The sequence below is a fragment of the Lynx canadensis genome, chromosome C2 (genome assembly GCF_007474595.2).
Source record: "Lynx canadensis isolate LIC74 chromosome C2, mLynCan4.pri.v2, whole genome shotgun sequence".
NCBI classification, from domain to species: Eukaryota; Metazoa; Chordata; class Mammalia; order Carnivora; family Felidae; genus Lynx; species Lynx canadensis.
In genome coordinates, this window is record NC_044311.2 from 5,686,680 (window position 1) to 5,712,432 (window position 25,753).

At 50.5% G+C, this 25,753-nt stretch overlaps 1 protein-coding gene across 1 annotated transcript in view; it reads left to right on the forward strand.

Moving 5' to 3' along the window:
• The window catches only part of ITGA9 (integrin subunit alpha 9), a 305,474-nt gene that overhangs the window by 200,677 nt on the left and 79,044 nt on the right, over nucleotides 1–25,753 (forward strand). The window contains exon 19 of the mRNA XM_030329294.1: nucleotides 22,768–22,854. Coding sequence (XP_030185154.1) covers nucleotides 22,768–22,854 — 87 coding nt within the window. The remainder of the gene's footprint in view (nucleotides 1–22,767; nucleotides 22,855–25,753) is intronic.

Consider the following 25,753-nt stretch of genomic DNA (forward strand, 5'->3'; position numbering starts at 1 on the left):
GCCAGGCGCTTTGGAAAGCAGGTCTTTTTCAATACACGTCATTACCAGTGTTTTGTGCGGGAGGTAAGGGGCAAGGAAGCATTGATGAATTTGCAGAGACGGCTGCAGTTTGAGCAAGACTGTCTTCAGTCTCCCAAGGATACTGGCACGGAGACCCAGCTCCCTACCAGTTCCTCCTGGAGTTAGCTTTCCTTCGGTGCCTGCGTGTCTCCACGCTGGATCCTGGAAGACTGGCAGGAGCCTCACCCTTGGGTTTTCCTCCCAAGGAATGGGAGGAAATGACTTTGTCCCCAAGTGAACCCAACATAAGAGGAAGATCACCCGGGAAGGCTTTGCCTTCAGTGGGATTGGAAAGGTGGAAATAGCACCATCCTCCAGTTTTTACATTTACCAGTTGAGCATTTGACAGGTGGGAGAGGAGCTGCTGGTGCTTTGAGCTATTGGCCAGCGAGTCTAACAAGGAGACCAGTGGGCTATTGAATGATTGTATCATGCAACGGCCGGAATCCTGTGACACGTTCTAACTTCCTGCCGTACTGTGTACCATGGAGTGATACTGGGTTGTAGACCCAGCTGTGATTTTCGTGAGATAAAAGCCTTTATTTTTGTTTTGCTTTACTCTCAGTAAGCCAAAGGCTAGTTGTACCAACAAGAAGCTGAATGAATCACATAGAACCCTCGTTTGCATCGTTTAGTACAAGGCTTGGGAGGTAACCATTAATCTAGATCCTAAGGTCTATAGTAATCAGTTCTGCAAGTACGGAACTCACAAATGGCCAGGTGGGGGTTTAGAACGGCAGAAATGGCGGCTACTTGGGTCACGACTGGGATCACAGTGCCATCCATTCACTCAGCAAACCTCAGTCGTGTGTTTAACGTGAATCAGGCATAGGAGACACATGAGTGAAACAGACGTAAGCCCTCCCCTCGATCTGCTTACAGTCCATCAAGGAAACAATCCTGCATGGGGTGGATTGTGACCTTGGTGACTGGAACTTACTTGGCTGCCATAGAAGATGTTCCTGAGGCGCTGTGGGAGGTTTCCAGTAGAGACGCTGGGACTGGGAGGAACACGGACCCTGCAGGGAAGCTCGGCGTGCCTAAGATGGGTGAGCGAGTGAGCTGGGGAGAGACCAGGATGAAGCGAGGGACTAGTGGGGCCGGATGGCACCGGCCGACTTCAGACCCACGGCCAGATGTCCCCGCGTGAGCCGCAGGGAGGGAGGCTGTGTGTGTATTTCAACTTCTGCTTTTCCTTATTATTGGGACCTCCAAATAGGTTTACAAAATACCATAAAAATGTTTATGTACTTATTTATTATAAAGCTCTAGTCCCGCGGTTATATCCAAGGAAGAAAGGGCCTACTTTTGTTATTTTTCCTTACTTTAGAAAATCAGCACTGCCCCCCCTCGCAAAAAAAAAAAAAAAAAAAAAAAAGCTGTCCTTAATGAAAATAGAAGCTTTTTAATTGAGACCAGAATTGTCATCATAAAAGAACCGTTTATACATTTGGTTGGTGCTGATGGTCATTAGCCAGCTGACAGATCCAAGCTTTAAATCTGAACCGTGTCATGGGGGAGGGAAGCTCAGACTCTAAAAGACCTAAAACGTTAACGTTTTACCAGTGGGACAAGCCCCTGGAAAAGGAAATGGTGCATTGAACATCACAAAGGCGCACGCATACCGATTTTTTGATCCTCGTTTCAGAAAACCATAGCTAGGTTTCGCATAACAGTTCCCTCTTTCTTCAGCCCCTCTGAAAGCGTAGCTTGGTGCCGGAGAACCCCGAGGCTCCTCGCTCTGGTTTCCAGGCTCAGGGTTACGATGTGTGTTCCCTGAAATGCTCTACCTGCGCTCTGCATCGGTTTCCAGCCAGTTCCAGTATGCAATATTAGTTTTGGCTTTGGGAAATAAGGTCTCTTTCACTTGGCCGGAAATATAACAGCGACCATTTTATTTTGCTTGCGCCCCATGAATTAATTGGGCAATGAGGAGAAAGGGTATGCATACTGGGCATCTGGGTTTTCTTAAACCCACAGTCCACCCAGCTTTCTAGAACCCGTCTTGCTCTTTGGCAAGGAAGGAGTGCGCTCTACCAGTGCTCTAAAGGGGACTTTGGAGTGGAGGCAGCAGAAAATGAAACGGTTGATGGAGAGTCTAGCAGTTTCCATGGGCTGTGCTTGACATCTGGGGCAAAATGGATATGAAGGATGAAAGGAAGGCCAGAGGAAGTTTGGTTTTGCAGAACAGGAACCCGAGCGGGTTTATTTCTTACATTCTTGCTCTGCTTCCCCCTGCACACACACTGGCCGTTTGTCCAGAAGAGCCGTTTGTCCTTGCGTATCTTGCCCGTGAGCCCTTTAAGCTGTCGGGATGGCTCTTCCCTGTGAGCTCCCTCTGGACGTCTTCCTCTCAGCCTCGGTGGGACTGTTGGGCTTTTTGATTCAACTTTTCCCCAAAGTGATGTTTTCCAGACCATTCCTTTTCCTAAGATCTACTACCCTCCCCCACCCAGGCAAATGATGTCTGCCCTTTGCCAAGCCTGAAATGAGGATGTGGGTGCAGGTGGTTTATTGGAGCGGGGTCCCAGGGAACAGGAAGGAGGGAAGAAAAGCCCATATGAGTATAGGTCACTGCTGGTGGTGCCTGTACCTTCTAGAGGTGTGCAGAAAGTCACCAGAAATCTCGGTTAGAGGACAGGAGACTGGGCATTCATTTACCAGCTCCTGCTCCCAGTCGTTTGAGGTCTCCCTCTGAAGGATGAGATGGTCCTGCCTTGGCAAGGGCGCAGTTGAGTGTGAATGCCCACGGGACCGTCTGCCGTGCCAGAGCTGAAATCAGAGTTGGGCCAGGAGCAAATGACACGGGGCATCTGAGGCATATGCTAAACCGGTTTCTGACCCCAACCCCAACGCCAGCTCCCACAACACGAGTTCAACCCATAACTGCCTTTTGCCATTTGAACAAAAGCGTTGGTTAACTCTCCTCCTGGCCGTAATCCCTTCCTGAGATTTTCCGTGAGCCCGAAGGGAAGACAGTCTGCATTCTAAGTAGAGGTAAACAGATAGGACTTTGTGTTTTGGATGGAGATGGGTGGAGTTTGAATCTAGACCTTGACTCCTCCGGATCACTGTGCTTGACACTAGATATAAATTAGGAAGCAATGTAAATGGGAAAATGCCTGAAAAGTTATGACATTTAAACTATACTGTGCAAGAGACCTTATTTTGAGCTAAACAAATAAAACCCAGGCTTTAGGAAAGGTAAATAAGGAATTGATTACTTCAACCACAAACTCCTTCTGTTTACAAGAATATCAATGCTGAAGAAATTTTAATCTTAACATCTTAACAGAGGTCAGTGCAGCGCAAATAAAAAGTTAAATGTGCTTCAATAACTTAATAAATACTGAGGTAAAGAACAGTCTTACCGGTGAGTTATCTTCTGTTTAAGTGGGACTGAGGAAAACCATCTCTTTGAAGAAGTTTATGAAACACCTCCCTTGTTTTTGTTCTATTTGTGTTTTTGTCCCGTTTCTTTCTACTTGAGGTACCCTCAAGCACTTTGAAGGTTTGGGGACAGTAAATAAAACTGATGGCCATTTTTGTCATCCATCTTGAGTTGGTATGTTCTCCTGTGTTCAGGAGTTCACTCCTCGGTCCCCAGGGACACAAGTACAGTGGAATGCGTTGATGCCCGGGTTTCTCGTGCACGTCCCGTGTCTCCGGGGCCCCGTTTCCCATAGCCTGAGTCAGTGGGCCCAGTGGGGACCCCACCCCTCAGAGTCTAGCGAAAGATGTACTGCCACTCTGCAGTTGTGTTCTTGTATTCTGTCTCTCTCCTCTTTCTCTGCTTTCCTCTGTGGACATCCGTTCTGCCTCTCCATGGGGGCTAACCAAAGAAGAACTGACTGTAACTTCATAGCAAGAAGAGTAGGGACAGGCCAGGGCTTTCCTGGGCTGGCAGCATGGGCTTGGCGAGACGGATGGGTGGCCAACCACGTCATCATGGCCACCCCTTCCTCAGTGGTTCCTGCTGGCCGGATGGGATGTCAGTAACTCACAGGGGCCCTCATGTACCCTTCACAACAACTCTGTACCCATCACTGGCACAGACCACCCCCAGCTGTAGTGGCCCAATACAGTAACAGTAATCTTACGTTGCTCATGACCCTGGCGGTGGTCCCGCAACACCAGACCCATCTTCTGACTTTGCGGGAGCATCTGTGGGGAGCCGGCAGGCCCGCGGGCAGTTGTCTGGGGCCATGGGAGCGACAGCTCTGTGGTCTCGTCCTCCAGCAGGCCAGCCCAGGCTCACGTGGGCTCCAGGAGGCCAGCGGAAGTTCCAAGCGCTCCGGAGATGAAGCCTGCCGCAGGCAGAGCATCGCTTCGGCTGCGTTCTGTTGGTCAGACTAAGTCACGCGTTCCACCCGGACCCGAGGTGGAAAAATGAAGTCTACTTCCTGCTGGGGGCAGCTGCCAGGAGGCGCGGACGTGAGGAGGGATGGAGGGGGGTGTCATTGTCTTTACTTCTCAACCTTAACTCAAGGATCCTACAGGGAGGAAGCAGAGCACAGCTTTGGGAGGTTTTGGAAAGTCGGGAGCAGAGCTCGAGAATCCGGTGTTTCTTTTTTTAAAAAAAATTTTTTTTTCAACGTTTATTTTATTTTTGGGACAGAGAGAGACAGAGCATGAACGGGGCAGGGGCAGAGAGAGAGGGAGACACAGAATCGGAAACAGGCTCCAGGCTCCGAGCCATCAGCCCAGAGCCCGACGCGGGGCTCGAACTCACGGACCGCGAGATCGTGACCTGGCTGAAGTCGGACGCTTAACCGACTGCGCCACCCAGGCGCCCCTGAGAATCTGGTGTTTCTAAAGGATACTCCCTGGGTGCACCTGGGCGGCTCCGTCAGTTGTGAACAGGTCACGATCTCACAGTTTCGTGAATTCAAGCCCCGAGTCGGATCTGTGCGCTGAGAGTGCAGAGCCTGCTTGGGATTCTCTCTCCCTCCCTCCCTCTTTCTGTCCCTCCCCTGCTTGTGCCCTCTCTGTCTCTCTGTCTGGGTGAAAATGACACCGGGAGGAGGAAAGGACCCCATCCAACTCTTTCTTGTGATAGAGAAAACCGAGTACGGGTTGGCTTCAGGCTCTGGCTTGATTTTCACAGAGGCTCAGCAGAGCCGTGCTAGGGAGAGGAGCACACCCAGGGTGTGACAGGGACTCTGTTGGGCACAGTCACAGACATTGTGTCAGGAAGCACCCCTGCTGATCCTGAGGAGATGCAATGATCATCTCTGTTTCGCAGAGGGGAAGACTCAGCTCAGGACGACGGTGGTTTTCTCCAAGTCACCAAGCTACCAAGTGGCAGCGTGGGACTACACCCCCCATCTGTCTGATGACAAAGCTTTTCTGTTGCCATCCTGCCTCACAGTTAAGGACAGGGCCTAATCCTTGACATCAGGAAACTGCCAGGAAGTAAATCTTGTCATCCTACCTGCTGCCGTCCCCTGTCCGAAATAGAGAATGAGATAAGATAGGATCTTGGAAATATCTTTCCTATCTTTGGAAATATCCAAAATAGAGGATGAGCTCACAGGCGTGGGTCAGGTGGGAGGAAGGTGAGCAGGACTGTCACTTGGACACTGAACAGAGTCATTCTGGCTTCAGAGTGTCCTCCAAGAGGGTTCCTTATTTCTGGGGTGACCATAGAGTCTATCAAACTGGGACACTTCAGGGACTTACTGGGAGCATCATTAATAATTAGCCCCAGGAAAACAGGCATAACTCGGGAGTGTCCCAGGCAACTGGGATCCATGGTCACCCTACCTATGACCAAAATACAAGAAAGGCTTGGTGACTCAGCACCCTCCCAGGAGTGGGCACGAGGAGAAGACTCTGGCCTTGGAGCCAGATGAGGTGGGCCTTAGTCTACCCCCTTCCCCAACTGTCTGAGTCTGGGTCTCTGTACCGCAGCCCTAACGATGCCTACGCTTCTATTGCTGTGCAGCAAATCACTTCAAAACCTAGTGGCTGCAAACAACGGTCGTTATCGTTCACAGCAGGTCGGGAGTTTGGGATGCTTCTAGCTCAGGGTCTCTCACGAGAGCTCCGTCAGGCTCTGATTAGGGCTGCAGCTGTCTAAGCCTTGGCTGGGCTGTGGGGCTGGAGGATTTGCTTCTGAGGTAGCTCCCCACGTGGCTGGCAGGTTGGTGGTGGCGGTCGGCGGGAGGCCTCACATTTTCCCACCAGGGCGCCTCCAGCAGGTTGTCTGAGTGTCCTTACAACATGGCGGCTGACTTTCCCCAGAGCGAACCAGGCAGCTCACCTGCTCACGACCTTCTCTCAGAAGGTCACACAGAATGCATCACTTGCGCCACATGATGTTATTTGGAAGTGAGTCAGTAAGTCTGGCCCACGTTCAGAGGCTGGGGACTGAGACTCCACGGTTTGAGGGGAGGAGGAGCAAATAATTTATAGACACACTTGGAGATCACTGTCCCTATTCAGGATGGATGTTCCGCACTTACAAGTTAGTACTGTCTGTAGAGTGCCTGCAACAGTTCCTGGCACTCGTTAAAAACAAAGATTCTCTTGGCCCTCCAAGGTCCAGAAGCAGCATTCCCAAATGACGATGGACAAGGACAGGGTTCAAGGTCCCGCAAGCCTAGGCATGCCTGCCAGACACGAATGAACCTGAGTCACCTTTACAACTAAAGGGCTGATGATATTGGGTCAGCTCTGAGGCTGCCTCAGATATAGGCCATTCCTCTGTGGGATCCAGATAGAAGACTCCATCTCAGTGTGGAATCCAACACATGTCCCCCTAAAACCCTCTGATGAGAACCCCCCCGGCCCCCCTCTGGTGCCTGGAGCCATCATGGCTGAGTCTCCCCCCTTCTCCAGAGCTGTAGCACACGGCCCTACTTTGGGGACCCTTCTCCACACCACCCTCTTCTAGGCCCTTTCAAGGGCTTTTACTTAATTTGCTTCCCAGAACACTGAGATAGGTACTTATACATGTTTTAATGTTTTTTGTGGCAAGTGATAAAAACTGGCTTGGGTGAAAAAACAATTTATTATTTTGCAAACTGGAAAAAAACAAAAAAAACCTAGGGTTGGGCTGAGCCACAGTCTGTTGTTTGGGCCTCAGAAAGTTGTTACCGTGTCTCTCCATCTGTCAGCTTCTCTTCCTCATTTTGGTCCATTGCTCAGACAGGCTGTCCCCTCAGGGTGGCAAAATGGCTGCCAAGCTGCAGTGAATGAGCAATCTCATGTCATAAAAGTCCTAGCCTAGGTCACATGCCCCACCCCTCGGGGGGGGTGGGAGTTGGTGGGGGAGTGCCACCCACAGTTCCTGGCTCCCCAGAGGGAATTTGTGGTAGGTTCTCACAAAGCTGGATGACAAGCGTTGTTATCCTCACGTGCCGGGGCAAGAAACCGGGCTCAGCCCAGGCAAGTAACTTAGCCATAGACACAGTAGTTGAGGGTTCCTACTTCCCCTGCTCATGTTGATGAAGGAAGACGTTCTCCCTACCCCAGCCTTGACTCCTAAGTGCTCTGTGGCCATCTTAAGTGTCCACTTGTAACTCTAGGGCATGACCAATGGCTCTAGAAATGAGTGGGTTAAAATGCCAATGGTGGGATCGTGACGTTGGATGATATCCACCCAGGGGAGGAGCCAGAATGTCCGGTTCTTCTCTGAAACCCTTGAAACAACTCGGGCCTGGACAACCCAAGTGGGAGCTTTTGTTGTCTCAAGGTTCACGTGACTTTTCCGGTCACTTTTTAGTGCCAGTTGTAAGATTCAAACACAGAATTCTTCCCCCGCGTGTCGTTTCTCAGGAGGGCTCTGAGGAGGTGCAGAGTTGGTGCTCGCAACAGAGGGGCCTCCCTCCTCTGTATCCCTTCATCCGGAAGGTTCCAGCTGAAAGGACAGCCTGTCGTCTCCAAGCACAGAGGAGGGCAGGACTGGGCCACAGATGGAGGAGGGAGGAGGGCCTCGAGAAGACAAGAAACAAGCTCTCTCCCCAAATAAGCAGAAAGCCTGAGCTGTGAAACCGAGACTGTTGGCACTGGGGAGGGGTCCAAGGGCGCTTCCCTCGTGAGGTCATTGGAACAGGGCAGGAAACCTGAATCTCGTGCCAAAGAAAACTCTCTGTGCTCTTTGTAAAAAGCCTGCTGTGCTCTCTTCACGAGGGGGCTGCTGGTCGAGGCTCACGGACGGGCACGTTGCCTGCTAGCATAGGCATCTGCTGGCCATTTCTGAAGGCCTGGGGCCACCCTCCTTGCAGTCACACTGCTGTTTCTATTTGGGCTGAGGATAAGCCGTGGATCCCCCAGGCAGGTGAGACACCATCTGGCCCTTTTATTTCTGGCCGGGAAACCCTGCGTAGACCAGAGTCCGTTTCATGGCTTGAGACGCCGTGTGTGAAATGTTTCCTTCTCCAGCAGAAATACCGCACGGGGCCCCAGGCCTCTCTCTGCAGCCTGCTGGGGTCCGGTTATGTCTGAGACAGGATGCCTGCCATCCAGACGGTCACAGGGGCGCAACCCGGGGTGGAGGAAGCTTGGGTGCCGAGCGGCCGAACTGACCAGGGTTGGAATCGCGATGCAGCTGCCCACATTATGGCAAGTTGTCCAACTTCCTGGGGCCTCATGTTCCTCACCTGTAAAGTGGGGGTCATGAGCCCTACCTCACGGTGGCAGGCTCAGATAACATGGCACTTCAAGGTCCAACACGAGAAGACATTCGGTAAATGTTTATTCCCTCCTGCCCTTCTGTTCTCTTCAGCATTTCTTCACCGCGGTACCGTCATGTTAATCTTCTAGCTGCACTTTGGGGCTTGAGGGGGGTGAGGGGCAGTGTAGAGAAAGGTGACGTGGGGGCATCCCGGTGACAGTGGTTGGCCCGTGCAGGGCTCCCGTACGCCAGCAGCAGGGGCCCCACGGACTTCCTAGCCTCCCTGGAAGGGGCCGTGTCCCGTGTTCACTGGCTGAGCAGACTGAGTCCTACTCCCTCTTTTTTTTTTTTTTTTTTGTTTTAAGTTTATTTATTTTGAGAGGGAGAGAAAGAACACGAACAAGTGGGGGAGGGGCAGAGAGCGAGGGAGACAGAATCCAAAGCGGGCTCGATGCCGTCAGCCCACAGCCCACACGCAGGGCTCAAATCCTGCGGGACCATGACTTGAGCCGAAATCCAGAGTGCCATGCCTAACCGACTGAGCCACCCACTCGCCCCAAGTCCTACTCCTTCTCAGGAGGCCGTCCTCCACTGTGGGTCGTGCCCAGGGCCAGCGGCTCTGAGAATCCAGCTTGGCGCTACTCCGAGCACGGCCTCCTGACACCAGCGGGCCACCAGCGTCCGCGTCACCTGGGACCCGATGAGGAAAGTGCATTCACGGACCGTTGAATCAGAAGTCCCGCGGGCGAGTCCCAGCAGGGTCCGTCCGACGCACAAGAGACTTGGAGAACCTCTGCGCTGTAGGCGCGTGATTGCAGAGCAGAGGAAGGAAAACCTGCGCCCCCGGCGCCCCGAAGGCCCCCTTGCGGACTGGTCCCGGTGACGAGCTATCGGCTCTGGGGTCGGTCGGCCCCAGTCGAGTTCTGGTGCTACCACGCAGCTGCCCGGGGGCCTCGGGCCGGTTCCTTCACCCTCCCTGGGCCTCCACATGCTCCTCTGCAAAATGGATGATCTAATACTTACCTCGCAGGGTTGTTGAGAAGCGTAAACCCGTCCGTCCTGACAAAGCGCCTAGGGCAGAGCCTGCCATGTGGTCAGAGTTCAGTGCACGCTGATTGTGTCACTTAGTTTTCAGGCAGCCCAGCCAGGTTGAGGGTCGCGCTCTGGGAGAGGCTTTAAACAGGCCTAAGGATTTGCCCCCCAAATGTAGCGGCTCAGAGCGAAGGAAGCACTTGAAAAGTCCCCCCCTCCCACACCCGTGGAGCTGAGTAGCAACCACCTGCACCTCGGTGGCAGCACCAGAGTGATTGGCTAAGTCCTTGCAGCAAGCTGGTGGGGTAGGAATTCCTCTCTGTGTTCTTACAGGGAGGTTCTTAAGGCACCACCGGACAAGTGGTAGAACCACGACCTGAACCCGAGTCAGTGTGAAAAAACTCATTGTGCAATCACAGGTCGAGAAGCTCACGGGGCCCCGGGGCCCTCCCCCTGGAAAGCTCTGTAAAGAGGAGAGTGGCTTTAACCCGCCCGCCGCCCGCCGTTCAGGGCCCCTTCCCGGAGCCTGGTGCAGGCAGCGTGGGAGGCCTCCTTCCCCAAGTGGACAAAGAGAAAATGCTTAGGAGCGTTAATTAAATGAGTCTGTGTTTAAGAGGCACTTAAGTGGATTGAAATCAATATATGAGTCACATAAGTCTGCACCCGCCGTCTTAGCTTGCACCCTTAACGCTGGGCGGGTGGAATTCTTTGTTTTAAAAGATCCCGGTTTGCTCGGTTGGAACGGACGTTCCCAGTGAAGCAGCTCAGCGCTGCATCGCGCGTTAGAGAGGATGAGAGCTCTTCTAAGGCCCGGGAGGCCATGTGCTCACATCCTGAAGTGTTCCCACTGGCGCCTTCCCCCTACCTGGAGTACAGACAGAGGAGGGAACCTGGGTGTTTCTCTGATGGTCTCTGAGTTCCCTGGATTGAAATCCTGAGATAAGGCATCCTGCCAAAGTAGCATACTAGGAAGTGTTCCCAGGAGAAACCAGTAGGGAAGTGGAGAAGGAGGCCAAGCAAGGTATATTGAAGTTCTCGGGGGGTTGGGGGAGGGGGGTGTGGAGGAGAAAGAAGGTGGGTAACTTCGGCCCAGAGTTACAAGTCACATCTCAGTGCATCCCCATCAGGGTAAGAGTTCCCCCGAGGGGATGGGAATTCCCAAGCATGGCCATCTCTCTCTCCCCGTTCACAAAGAGTTGCTGTGTGTGCACGGCCGTGTGTGTGTGTGTGTGTGTGTGTGTGTGTGTGTGTGTGTGTGGAGAGGTGCGTGGGGAGGGGGAGGGGGCCCTTCCAGCCCTGTGGACCCTTCCTCTGCTCTGCTGTGAGCGGGGCGTTGTGTGGTCAGTCTAGCCCGCTGAAGTGGAACTAAAACCCAGTGTGGAAAGCAAGACAAATGAAAACGTTGTCCAAGGGAGAATAAAGAATAAAGCAAAAACTGTCTGTGGGGGAGACACCCAGGAGATGACAGACGGAGGCACAGAAAGTGCAGATCAGCCGATTACTTTTGCAGCGTCAGGGCTCGGGAGGTAATAAAGAAGGCAGTCCATGCGTCGGTCCCCTGCCACCAAAGCCAGATTCTGACATCACGAGTGTCAGAACAACAAGTTCAGAACACACGGGCCCCGAGAAAGTGTTATGAACCTGCGGCTCACCTTTTTTTTTTTTTTAAGAGAACCAGGAAAATTCAGATCTTTTACAAACAACTCCAGCAAGATTAAACTTAAAACCTAGTCATTAAAACAACCAAAAGCAACCCTTACTCTTTGTGTGTGTGAGTCATTTTAAATAATTGGCCAATTAACTGAAAATGTTGAAACCAAATATAGAGAAAGCCAACCATAATCCTAGAAAACCAGGACACTCCCCATAGCGTTCTTGAAAATACAAAAAGGACACATGACATTAGCAGTTAGTTACAGTAGAGAGCCCTTCTCAGTTCAGTGCTGTAAAACGGGCTTCTTCTTGTTCTTTTTATTTTTTTATTTTTTTTTAACTTGAGTTTATTTACTTATTGAGAGAGAGAGAGTGAGCGAGCAGGGGAGAGGCAGAGAGAGAGGGAGAGAGAGAATCCCAAGCAGGCTCTGCGCTGTCAGCATGGAGCCCAACGCAGGGCTCGAACCCACGAACCGTGAGATCATGACCTGAGCCGAAACCAAGAGTCTCGGGCGCTTAACCGACCGAGCCACCCGGGTGTCCCAACTTGCTCTTGTCCTAATCTTGGTATTGATACTCAAGGTTCTTGGTACCAGGCTTTTTCCTTGGCATCTGAGCAATCGGAACATCGTGAGATACAGCCTGTGCTCTCCTCTCTGGCCTTCCCGTGGGCATCCCCTACACCTCGAGTCCTCAACCGGTGTATGTTGCTCTGTTAGATCAGCCACCAAGGCCGTCGCTCTACGTCTGGTATTTCACAGGAAGGCTTGCTTAGTACCTCTCTGCTTGGCACCCGAGATTAGTCCACTAATGCCTGGTGAGTAAATTAATAACGGAGCGTAAGTCCCGCAGGGACCTGTTTGCCTTATTTAGTCTGCTAGACACAGTTCTGAATAAGAGGGCCCTCAGCTAGATCTTGCCATTTTAGGAAGAGTAGTTTTTGAAATTTTTTTTAATGTTTATTTATTTTTGAAAGAGACAGAGACAGAATGCGAGTGGGTTAGGGGCAGAGAGGGAGACACGGAAGCCTAAGCAGGCTCCAGGCTCTGAGCTGTCCGCACAGAGCCCGACGCGGGGCTCGAACTCACAAGCTGCGAGATCATGACCCGAGCCGAAGTCGGACGCTCAACCGACTGAGCCACCCAGGCGCCCCTATGAAGAGTATTTTTTAATTTGAGTTGCTCGTCATTTGTAATAGTTTTTGACCTCCGTGTTCTGGATTTGTACAGGGAGCTCAATTTCTGCCCATCGAGTGCACCACTCCCGGGCAGCCATCATACAGGAGTGAGTATACAGGGGTCTTTCCTCCAGCAGCTGGGTCCTTCTCCCTCCCCGCAGGCTGGGAGCACCTCCTGGGAGGCAACAGGGGCCTGCTTATAAGAGCAGCGAAGGACAGCAGGGCTGCTCAGCAGACAATTATTAAATGAGAGGACGAACAAAAGAATGTGAGACGTAACAGAAAACACGCGTCTCTTGTACATAAGAATTATTCTGCAGGAGCTGTTTCCCATTTGAGACAAAATAAGAAACACTTGTTGAATGAATGGATGGGCTTCCTCGGGGGCAGCAGAAGGCGGGCACCCATGTTGGCGCTGGCCTTGGTCTCTGGAGTTTGCCTCTCTTTGCCACTTCCTGGAGGGCATGGGGGCTCCAGTGTGTGAGGCTCCCGTTTGAGGCAGTGTGGGACCTATTGACAGGTGTTCTGTCCTCACGAGTTGGAACCCAGGGAAAGCACTTTTCCCCACCCCCCCTTCAGTCTGGGTCTCAATCTCTTAACCTCCAAAAAGGCAGTGACTATCCTAGCCCTTGGGGTCTGTTTCAAAAGCTGGCATAGTACATGTGCTTCAGATGATTCCAAATCCACGTGTTCTGACCCTGCTTCTGCTCTAAGGAACCCCACTCTGGGGGGTGGGGCCTTCCATCTGCATCTTGAACAATGATTGTAATGTAATCTAACCTTTGAGGGTGTGTAACTCGAGTGCACGTTGGAACCCCCCGGGGAGCTTGTTCGGCAAATGCTTGCCCGGGCCGTGTGCCGTGATTCAGTGGGTCTGCATCAGGGCTCCACCTGAGTCCTTTTTAGAAAGCTTTCCACGTTAGACGTGGTCTTTCTAGCACTTGTCATACAAATTGGAGAGAAGTGCCCCCTCTGGTGGCCCACGGCCTCTTGGCCAGGAGCAGGATTTGAGAGCAGCCCTGAGCTGCTTTTCAGCCCTTCTGCCCCTCAGCTAGTTCTCTTGTGCAGTAAACAGCCTACACAACTGCGCATGATATCCCTGGCTCCAGCTGGTTCCAGTGCGTCCTCCCGGCAGAAACCAGTGAGGGGTGTTGGTTGGTAATAACCTTTGAAGGTTAAAAGGTTAAAAGCAAACAAAGGATTCACCTGGAGTAGCTTGTAGAACAGATTGGGGAATAGCCGAGAGCAGGGCATCCACTAAGAGGGGGCTTGTGCTGGTCTGCATGGGAGGACGTTAGAGCTGATGTGTAACGGCAGCAAAGAAAGAAAAAGGAGGGAGGGATCATTCTAAAAGAAGATGCCAGTTCTTTAAGGAGAGTCCTGAGGTGTGTCCAAAAGCAGCTAAGTGGACGCACCAACCAGATGGAAGAAACGAGTCAGCGGCTGGCCCCAGGGACGGGCCTTCGCCGGCCCATAGCATGCTCTGTGGAGAACAGTAGGCGGGGAGAGGTCCTCTCTGAGGCCCCGTCTCCTCATCTGTGGCCAAGGGGAGTTCATCAGTAGCTGTCTGTGTTCTAGGTGCACAGCTTACCGCACCAACTGCTTGTGGAGAGGGGAGAGGACGGGAGAGGTAATGGCCAAGTCCTTTCATATCCCCTCCACCCATCCTGGAGACCACCTTCGCCAGCTCCTCTGTAAGCTGAGGCTTGGCCTGTGTCCCTCTGCCCGCGGCTCTCTCGGCGACCGGCGTGTGCTATGCTCAAGCACCGAGGGGCTGGGAGTGCAGGACGGTCAGCGTTCCTGGGATAACTCAGACAAGGAGAGTCGGATGTTGAAGGGTAGACGCCCCAGATTTCTCACCTGTCCGTGGCATTCCTGCCCTGGGGTCGCCTCCCAAATAGAGGACTTGCAGCCCAATCCTTGTCCCGGCGTCTGCTGTGGGGGGAACCTAGATAAGGGACATGGGAATGGGCAGATCTCCAGCTCCAGAAGAGTTTGTCCTCACACACGCAGTAGCCCTCAAAGAACATCAGCCGTGTGCATATTTTTCTGGAGGGCGGGGAGCATGAGGAAGGTGGTCTCCACTCTTGTTTCCCAAGCGGGTGGGCTCAGTGATGTAGAGCAGTGCTTCTCACATGGTCATGATCACAGAGGCTACCTGGAGATCGTGTTAACATACAGACTCTAATTCAGCAGGTCTGGGGTCCGACCTGAGAATCTGCATTTCTAACACGTTTCCCAAGTGTCGGTGATGCTGCAGGTGCAAGGACCACACTTTGAGTAGCAAGGCCCTTCCTGGCACAGTCCTTTGAAAATGGGTTTCGAGTGGGCAGGAGTGTTAAGCGGGTTTGTAGGTGGGGTAGAACTCTTCACTGTTAGTACATCTCTAACACCAAGATTCCTGGCCAGGATTTTAATAAGTACCCCTCAAACACTGAATTCCTACAAACACTTAATTCCTTTCTCATGCAAACACCACTCATACATTGTTCTTATGCCCCAATGTTAAATTCTTTCCTGCAGTTTCTGGAGAGGCCCTCACCTTATTGATTTTCCAGCCAACCTGTAGGGAAGAAGAAAAAAGAGTGAAAGAAAATCGAAATAATTTGATTTGTGAGATAGAATTCACCTTTGAATTCTTAGTTGGTTGATGAAGAATTTGCAAAATCTGGGAACTATTTTTTTTTAATCTAAGAATAGAAAGCGTGTTTTTAAAAATCTAAGAAAGGACGTTGCTTCTGTTTAACAGGAGGACAAAGTTCCTAGATGAAAGTCAAATCATTACGTCTTAAGGCTTAAAAGGCATGGCTTACTGATCTTTCTTTGCGGGCGTCTGGGTGGCTCAGTCAGTTGAGCGTCTGGCTTCAGCTCAGGTCAGGATCTCACGGGTCCTGGGTTGGGGCCCTGCGTCGGGCTCTGTGCTGATGGCTCAGAGCCTGGAACCTGCTTCCGATTCTGTGTCTCCCCCTCTCTCTGCCCTTCCCCTCCTCATGCTCTGTCTCTGTCTCTCAAAAATGAATAAACATTAAAAAAAATTTTTTTTTTAATCTAAGACAAGACATTGCCTCTGTTTAACAGAAGGACAAAGTTCCTAGATGAAAATCAAATCATGATGTCTTAAGCCTTAAAAGGCATGGCTTACTCACCTTTCTTTGCACTTTGGGCTTTTCAGTTAGAGCTGGCTGATTTCTTTTTATTTGTTTGTATTCTCAAGTTCATATCCCTGTGGTTCCAAAGGGAGCAACCCCCAGCACTGAGGGAGGTGTTTTTATTTGCGTGCACTTTGTGAAAATATAACGATTAGCTCTATATGGGGTTGATGTAATGCGCCAAAGGGGGACATGTTACAGGAATAAGCTTATTCAACTCATTTCTAATTCATATTGGCTTTTAAAATGTAATATTTTTACTCATTTTAAAGCTTTCAAAGCACTATTTTCTAAGGGCCAAGAGGACTGTTGGGAAGAAGACGCCTGGCTCCACTTGGATCAGATAATTGCTCCTCCCTCCCTTGACCGTGACCAACCGACCTACCTACCGCTGACATCCCCCTGCCTGTGACTGGCTCAGAGTTGCTTAAAGTGCACTCACCAAATTCCTCACCAAATTCGAGGACTTCACGTCAGAGGGGAATTTTGCACTAACAGCTACACGGTTCGTCCGTCTCAAACATTTGTCCCGACAGTAGCTCCTGCTTGCTTCACTTTTTTAAGCGTGAAAAGAACAAACCCAGCATGGTCTGCGCCCTGGCTGCCCAACGGGGTTTTGACAAAATTTGAGAAAGGCACTCGTTTTGTAGCGCTTTCTTTACCCCGTTCCTCCCAACGCCCCGTGTGTGTGTGGGTGATCATCTCTGGTGCCCTGGGCTGCTCAGCTGCCGGCTCCCGCCTGGCTGGAGGTCTGTAACCACGGACCCGGCCTTGCCAGGCCATCAGCCATATTTGGCATCTGTAACATGTGCCAGGTTCGCCGGGTTGTGCTCCCCGCCTTTAGGCTTGGTTTCCATGGATTCTTCGGGGGAGGGGGAAAGGGGGGCCTTGTCCGTTCCTTGTTTGGCATTCCCCACCCAGGCCCCTTCGGATCCATTCTAACGGTGCCAGCTAGGAACGCCTGGGCAAGCGACGTCACTGCTTGGCATTCCAGTTTCCTCCTTGTAAAATGGCATCAGAGGGGAAGCTGCCACACAGAGGAGCCACTTGGCACGTAGTAAGCCATTACTGAGTAGGGGCCATCTGTGGATTCCATGCTTATGGCCATCGGCACCAGCAGAGTCCCATAAGGCAGGTGTTTTGCCTTCCTTTGACAGGTGAGGAAACAGAAGCTTAAGGAAAGGATGGTTAATTTCCCTGAGGACACACAGCTGTTGCAGACCTGAGCCAGTAATTAAAGTTGGGACGCTAACTTGTGCACTTTCTATGCTGTAAGCCCATGTGGTTTTCTTCTTGGGTAGGAATTTCATGGGCCCCGTCCCAAAGGATTCCCTTCTGGGAATAGGACTGTTTTTTCTGGTGAGGCTCAGGCTGACTCATGGTCAAATGGGACCAATAAAGTATTTCCTGGGAATAAACTCTCTTTATGTTAACGCAGTTGGCCAACTTATTGGGAACCCCCGCTCACCTCTGAGCCCTCGGTTGGTTAGGGAATTGGGGATAAAGTGCTTCCGAAATTTACCCGAATTCTGTATTAGCTGAGTTAACATGGAGGTCTCTCTCACCAGCTCACAAGGATCATACCTCAACTGCCTAGAAGGAATGGGGAGGGGGTGCCTGGGTAGCTCAGTCGGTTCAGTGTCCGACTCCATCTCATGTCTTGATCTCAGGGTTGTCTGTTCAAGCCCTGCGTTGGAGTCCCCACTGGGCATGAAGCCTACTTGAAAAAAAAAAAAAAAAGGTGGGAGGAGGGGATCTTAGATGAACACTAAATTGCTAGACTGGCAGCCAGACATGGGGACATGAGTGTCACCTTCAGTTTGACAGACACATGAGGAAGCTAGAAAATGAGAAGTCAAATTTCAAACTTTTACGGGTGCCTAGCCCTTGCCCGGACCCTGCAGATACGCTGCTCGCAAAGAGCACTGTGTTGGTAGTCAAATAAAGCACACTCCAGAATGAAATGAGATGGCGTGTGATTGGGAGGAAGGAGTCCAAGGAGGCTCCCTAACCTCATTGTCTGATTCTTCTTGCGAACCACTGCACGTTACAAACAGGACTGGGGCTTGACTCCACCGGCCAAGCTCCCGGGCCTGGGACAGCTGAGGTATGTCTGGAAGAAAGGGGGACTTTGCCAAGGCAAGCATCGCCCCTGCCAGGCAGACCAGCGAATGGACTTCTTCTTGCAGTCCTCCCTCCATCCGAATCCTCGACCATCCAAGGCCCATTCATGTAATAAATGCAAACTCAGGAGCCCCTAAGTGCCAGGCACGGTGCCAGTCACCAAGGATACGGAGACAAATGTGCATAAACCAAGTATGCTTTTCATCACGTGTTCTAGAAAATGTTCATTGATGTTTTCCTGATCCTGAGAGTAATGCGTGTCGGTTACAAAAAAAAAAATTAATTTAAATTGAATCACTTAATCTCCAGGGAGAAGCCCCGATAGCATTTTATGATATTGGATATTCTTGTTAGCCAAGGAAAAGTGGGACTGGGAAAAAGGCCAGTTATGTGAATCTTCTTAGAATAAGATCCAAAATGTCAGAGTAAAAAACTTTTTTCAGGGGCGCCTGGGTGGCGCAGTCGGTTAAGCGTCCGACTTCAGCCAGGTCACGATCTCACGGTCCGGGAGTTCGAGCCCCGCGTCAGGCTCTGGGCTGATGGCTCGGAGCCTGGAGCCTGTTTCCAATTCTGTGTCTCCCTCTCTCTCTGCCCCTCCCCCGTTCATGCTCTGTCTCTCTCTGTCCCAAAAATAAATAAACGTTGAGAAAAAAAAAATTAAAAAAAAAAAACTTTTTTCAGACTTGATTGGGTGTTTACTTGAAAAGTAAACTAGGGGTGCCTGGGTGGCTCAGTTGGTTAAGCGTCTGACTTCCACTCAGGTCACGATCTCACGGTTTGTGAGTTCAAGACCCATGTGGGGCTCTGTGCTGACAGCTTGGAGCCTGGAGCCTGCTTTGGATTCTGTCCGTCTGTCTGTCTGTCTGTCTGTCTCTCTCTCTCTCTGCCTTCCCCCACTGGTGCTCTGTCTCTCTCTCAAAAATAAATAAAACATTTTAAAATATTTTGTTAAAAGAAGAAGAAAACTAAAAATTATGGAAATAAGTTTATATTATCCTACATTTAACAGCCCTTGTCGCACTGGAATTATAATGTCAAGGATATGTTAGACCCAGGGCAAAAGCTTATTTGCTTTATTAGCATCTTTAAAATAACATGTTAATTTTGGAGACGAAGAAATTGAGTGCTAGATAGGCAGGTTTTGGGTGTGAATATTCCTATTATATCATAAGGTAATATTCTTTGTTTCAGATTTTGCCTTTTTTTTTTTTTAGGACAATCACAAAAGGGTCATTTTACAAGGGTGTATTTTTTCCAAGCACTTCTCTTGATCTTTTTTATTTAAATCCATATCTTTGGAAGCATCTTACAGTGTTGTCATCCAGGGATAATTATCAGTTAACCAACCTAAACTCAGCCAGATCGAGATTTATCAGTGGCTTTCGGTGGTTTGAGCAGTTTTCCAACATCACTTTCATTGATTTCATGAAAGCCTGCTTTTTTTTTGCAGCAAGGGCTTCGTTTCCCTCCGCAGTAAATTTGTACCGTATTTGAATTGGGTCATCAGATGTCTACACTGTCTGGCAATCAGGGACAAAGGGAGACAGTTTGTTCACTGGTCCGTGTTCCCAGTCAGCTGAGAGCTGGTCATCATAAGTCTTGCGACAGTGACAAAGTTGCGTTTTCTAACCTAAAGTCAGGGTAAGCAACGATTGGGACATGGGGAACAGAGGAGCTAAGGAGACACCTGGTCCACCTACCTCCTGGCGGTACGGTACCAAGAGCCGGGCAGAAGTGATGAGCAACCCCCAGTAGATCACTATTTTGAAACTTCACTGGGTCTCTCTGTGTCTACAAGGTGCCTGCCCCTGCCAAGGGGGCGAACGGCTCCATAATAAGCCTGTTTTTCAGTTCTGCGCTGGGCATAACGTGAAGCCAGAACAAAGAGGACACGATGCTGCTTTGGGGTAAATTGTTCCCCTGGCTGGGCGGGGCTACACAGATTTTATTCACTGCAGATAAGAAAGCTCTCTCTTGGTGAGTGTGGATTTAAACGTGACCAATTAGCATTGTAGGTTCCCCTTGCATTCCCTTTGCTCACCTGAGACCAAATGCCCCGTACTTTCCAGTGACTCCCAGTGCCGGGAGCCTCAGCTCTACAGAGTATTGTGTGAGGTCAGGTTCACCAGAAGCAGAACCCGAGCTGGGCGTTTCCGTGCAAGCGATTTATTAGGGAAATGCTCTGGAAAGAAGCGGAATGAATGGAGCAGAGGAAGGAACCAAACGGATGTGCTGTCAGCCGGAGGCTGCTTCAACCTAATCCCACTGGAACCCGAGTTGCACAGCAGAGCTGGCCTCACCTGGAGGCAGAGGGATGGCCTTTTGCACCCATGCCGATCGCAGGCTGCAGAATCCTTGCGGGGAAGGGCGTCGTAAGCCCCCGGGCGAAGCGGCTCCCATTCAGCCGGGAGCTGATTGAACCCACGTAGTAAAGGGGTCCTCGGGCAAGCACCCACACCATCCGTACAAGGAGTCACGGTGTTTGCGTACTTCACAACTGTCGTAGGAGAGCGGGGTATGGAAATAAATGACCCCAGCAGGGCCGTATTGGTGCTGACAGGCAGAAGAAGGGTGATGCATGATATCCCTTCCTGTAGCACCACCAGGAGCTCATGAGTCATGAATCGTACACTGAGCGCTCTGAATCCCAGAGAGGTCTGTGGTGTTTGCTCTTTCTGCTTAGCCCCACCAAGATCCAACCAGAATTTTATAATCTCTAGTAGACTGAGTTAGAGTGACAGAAAGAGTTAGACTGATGCAAGAAATGCTGGCTTCAATGTTATTTTCTAGCATTTGGGAATTAACAAAAAGAAATAAATTCAGCAGCTCTTGAATAAGCAATCAAAAGCAATCTTAGGCCAAGGCCAAGAAAACCAAGGGCTTCTCAAGTACCAGAGCAAGTTTTTGAAGCCACGGTCATTCCTGCACACTCACGCAAAAACTGAAAAGGTCTTTGGGGCAATAAATCTTTATTTCGAGAACAGATAGACCTTTGACTTGAATTGAAAACCTCTCTCCTGGAGGCGTCTGGGTGGCTCAGTTGGTTAAGCATCCAGCTCTTGATCTCGGCTCAGGTCATGATCTCATGGTTCGTGGGATTGAACATCATGCCAGGCTCTGTGCTGATATTGCAGAGCCTACTTGGGATTCTCTCTCTCTCTGCCCCTGCTACGCGTACTCGTATGCTCTCCTGCCCACGTGTGTGTGCTCTCTCTTACTTTCTCTCACCCTCTCAAGTTGAAGGAAGGGAGGGAGGGAGAAAGAAGGGGAAGGGAGGGAGGGAGGAAGGAAGGAAGGAAGGAAGGAAGGAAGGAAGGAAGGAAGGCAGGCCTCTTTCCTTCTTTGAAAGGGATTTCTAGTGGGGTATTGAACTTCACAAAGGGAGTTTGGAACTAGGTTGAATAATCGTGTAATTTATATACATGCTGGGATGCTCTTGAGAGTAATTATACCCATGACAGGTATGAACGGGAACTGTGCCAGGGAAACTGAGAGTCAGCGTCACCTAGGCTTGGGCTCGCTGCCTCTGATGCCCACAGGCTGATTAGCTAGGATTTCAAGGAGCTTCTCCTTGGGCCAATGTGGACTCTGCTTCTGCAGGGAGGAGTATGAGGAAGGGGATGGTGACAAAGCCACCACAGTGAATCATTAGGACCAATCTTTGGGATATGCAGGTCTCGAGACAGCATTTGAGAAACTATTCTCTGGTTTCCTTATCGAAATTGCCAACACATACCCCCAGGCTCCAAGAGCAGCCCCTCACTCTGACGTGTAAATGTCAGTTTCTCTGCTGGGAGGTCTCTTCTTTCTAAGCTATGAGCTCTTCAAGGACAGGACTGACATCTTTCAGGCCTGTGCCCTTCACACTGATCATGGTAGGTGATATGCTGACTCAGCTAACCCAACAGAAGCTCAGGGTCAGTTCTGAATCCCGTGCCATTTCCATACTCTGGGTGTGAACTTAGCACCCGTGAGTATTTGGTGCCAAGATGCACGAAGTAAGCCTTGGAAGCAGGACTGAGAAAGAGTGTTCCTGATAGTGGGGACAACTTAAAAAGAGGTGTAGAATAGTAAAGGGTGTTCGTAGAATAGTAATGTGTATGCTTACTCCCTCTACAAAATCAGAGCTGTGGAATGGAGGAGGAGACAGGCTTTAGAGTGCACCAAGAAGGCACATGACCTCATTGAACTTTGGTGTCCTGGCCTCTAGACACACAGCAAGTGCTAGATCTGTGCCTTTGCCTTCTCCAGAATCTGCAACATACCATCTCCCCTTGGAAGTCTTGATTTGGCTTCAGTAACTTAGATCCTGTGGGTTCTGAAGAGCCTCCTGGCTTCCCTGTGTTGTAGACACAGGTGGAAAGACAGCAGCTCGCCACGACCCCTCTCCTGGCTTTCTCAGGCCACCGTGTGTAGGGTCCAGCCCTGGTGGGCTACACAAGGAAACTTCTCCTTGCCCTTGTACCTGGGCAGGCTTGCAGGGGCTCTGCTCAGCCCTCACACACCTCCTTGGTGTGTATTTTCCTTAGAGTCTGTCTTTCCAAAACTAGCAAGACCTTGAAAGGCAGGATTCGAGTGTGGGCTTAGGAGAAAGCGTCCAGAAAGTATCCTGTTGTCTTTAAGCCAAACCTTTGGAGACATCCAGCTCACGTGCGGCTGGTTCAGTTTACCAGGAGAGCACCGGGGTTCAGAGCCGAAACATCAGTTAAGAATGTCCTGGGTACCTGCTTCCCTTCCCAGGGGGACCATAGGTAGGGTGGGCCACCAGAGGAGGGCTAGGGGACTGGACCTGGTCCCAGGTTCCCCTCCCACCGGAGCCAGCAGTGACTGTTGTCTGGGAACTGCCCCAAAGAAGGACCGTGTTTGCTAAAGTCTCGATCTGCCTCTCGGAGGCCACTTACACATATCTGTCCACACAGCCAGCCCATCCGTTGGTGCTTTTTCTCTTTCAGGAGGAAATGGGCATTTCCTGTGAACTGCTGGAATCAGACTTCCTCAAATGCAGCGTGGGATTTCCTTTCATGAGGTCCAAGTCAAAGGTAAGGGGCAGATACAGGGCACTTCCTTCACAGAGGCCCCCAGCCCTTCCCATCAGCCACCTGCCCGGTCAGCTGCACCCCCACCCTCAGTCTTCCTCCACAACCCTGCCCTGGGCAGTGGCGCCCCAGGGGCCCTGGACACATGTTCCCCTTTGATCCACGTGACGTACCCTGAGTGTGAGAGACGTACCATGGCCTTGGGACTTGGGCAAGCCCCGTCTGGTTGGCCTTCTTGAAAATCTTTCTCTGGGACATTCCATGCCACTGTGAGAGAGACAACATAGGAGAAACGTGGTCTGGGCTAGTGACCTACTGTTCTGACTGTCACTCCCCTGGGTACTCAAAATTTTCTGAAGAGACCTCATAAAATTCTTAAAACATAAATACTGGTATTGCATTTTGTTTTTTTAAAGTGAAAGAAATTAGAGTCACTTTGGCATTTGCAAGAACCCAAATTTTCTGAGCTTAAATAATGTGGTCATGGTCCAGTATATTCAAATATTCATGGAACATTCTGGTATATGCCAGCCTTATAAGAATATGCAAAGATATGTAGAAGATGTAATTTTTGGAAGCAAAACTAGGATCTAAAAGATCAGGTCTGCCTTTTGAAATGAAAGCTATTTTTTTCCTGCTACGATTTGAAGGAAATTTCACATTCCTTTGCCGAACATCCCCCCCCACCCCAAAAAATGAAAATTTAATCCTCCCCTCCCCTCCCCCTTGTCATAGAATCAAATTGTTTTAATCTCCAAGGCATTTTGGTCCCAGTACCTGGTAGCTGTTTTGCAAACCATTTGTGAGAATATTCTAGTGAGAAGAAGGTTTGCTTATTTCCCAGCAAATCGCTCAGACCCTTCAGTCTCATTGAATATGTCTGCTCCAAACTACAGTGGCTCTTACGTCTGTGATTTCTAACCCCTCTCCTGCTCTGTTGCTCATTCTGTCCACAATCATCCCAGGAGAAGGGATGATGTAGCTTCCCCTAGAAAACGAGTTACAGGGGCACCTGGGTGGCTCGGTCAGTTGGGCGTCCAACTTCAGCTCAGGTCATGATCTCACAGCTCGTGAGTTCAAGCCCCGCGTTGGGCTCTGTGCTGACAGCTCAGAGCCTGGAGCCTGCTTCGGATTCTGTATGTCCCTCTCTCTCTCTACCCTCCTCTGCTCATGCTCTGTCTCTCTCTGTCTCGAAAATAAATAAACATTAAAAAAAAAAAGAAAGAAAACGAGTGACAAATAGCTGGCTGGACCCTGGCCACATCCCCTTAGACTCCAGGTAGGGTGAGGAGAAGGAGGAACACCCTGAACCCTGGACATGATTGCCCTGTGGAAACATACATGGCACCTCCACACACAAATTTAATTGAAATCTTTTCAGCAACAGAAAATAGACTTAATTGAAAAAACAGTAGCAGTTGCCATTTCATTGTCAAATCCAGCCTGTATCCCAAATCAAACCTAAGGTGTGCCTGGCTAATTTTAGTTTAAAGATTATGTTAAGAGGAAAATTTTATCACTTCCATGTACGGATCCAGGATCGCTTACCATAAAGAGAGGGTATGTAGTCATAAAAATGAATATAGTGAAAACAAAGCCACGTTGAATTCGGAAGCATTCAATTTTGTCAAAATTCATTAACTCTCAAAATAGTCATGGGAACCGACAGAAGTATGAACGTTGGAAAGTTGGATTTTTTCCCAGCTTGGTAATGCCGCTACCTTCCTCCCACATACAGAGGCTGAAACCATACAGAGGCTGAAACCATAGCGACCCTAAACCTGGAGACAGGAGGTCTAGGGGTGAGTCCCTGGAGGAGGCCCAAGAAATGACACAGCGGGGACAGGCATTGCCTCTCTCCGTGCCCACCTTGCCCTCCCCTGTGCCTGAGACCCTGTGGCTCATCAGGCTGCAGACCACCTGCAGAGCCTCGTGATAGCACCGTCAGCTTGCTTTGTAGGCCACGTGTTTCCGTCCGTCATGACCAGCCCGCCCAGTCTCCGGCCTTCCGTTCTCCCAGGCCCCCGTCTCTGGTTTTGGCTTCTGACCTCACCTGGGTCTTTAGTGTGTTTAATTCCGATCTCCTGCCAGTTCTGACCCTGTGCTGGGACAAGACCCTTGACTTTCCCTTCCTTTGTGTCCTCCAGCTCTGCTTCCCATCCCGTCTCCATGCCCCACCCTCCCTGGAAACTAACAACCCCTGCTGCAGCAGAAATTTCCGTCCAGAGAGGGATGTCCAGTATACATTGTATTTGATGGTCCAACGACCCCGTTACTTTCAGGTAGCATTCAGGGCAGTTGAGTCCAGTGTTGCAAAGTTAGACCAGTGCCTAGCATTAGTCATAAAGGAACCCAAATATTTACATATTAAATAATCAGAGACTCTCAGAGCTTGGTGGAATTTAAGAATCATTTTGTCCAGGGGCACCTGGGTGGCTCAGTTGGTTAAACATCCGACTTTGGCTCGGGTCATGATCTCGCGGTCCATGAGTTCGAGCCCCGCGTTGGGCTCTGTGCTGACAGCTCAGAGCCTGGGGCCTGCTTCAGATTCTGTGTCTCCCCCCGCCGCCCTGCCCCTCCCCTGCTTGCACTCTGTCTTTCCCTCCCTCCCTCCCTCTCAAAAATAAACATTAAAAAAAATCGCTTTGTCCAATCTCTTCTTTTTGTTGAAATGCAAAGAGGTTGAATGTCTTGGCTAACATCACATAGTTTGTGGCGGAGCCTGGTTTTATAACCCTTACCCAGAGGCCCCTCCCACATTCCCACAAATGCCCAGTATGTACCTGGTGAAAACCATTTGTTCAGGGCGGTCTGCCCCCAGGCACAGGAAGCTCACCCCTGGGAGTACCTGAGACCATTGTAGGTCCCGAGATTATTTTAGGCAGAACAGGGACACTGCACT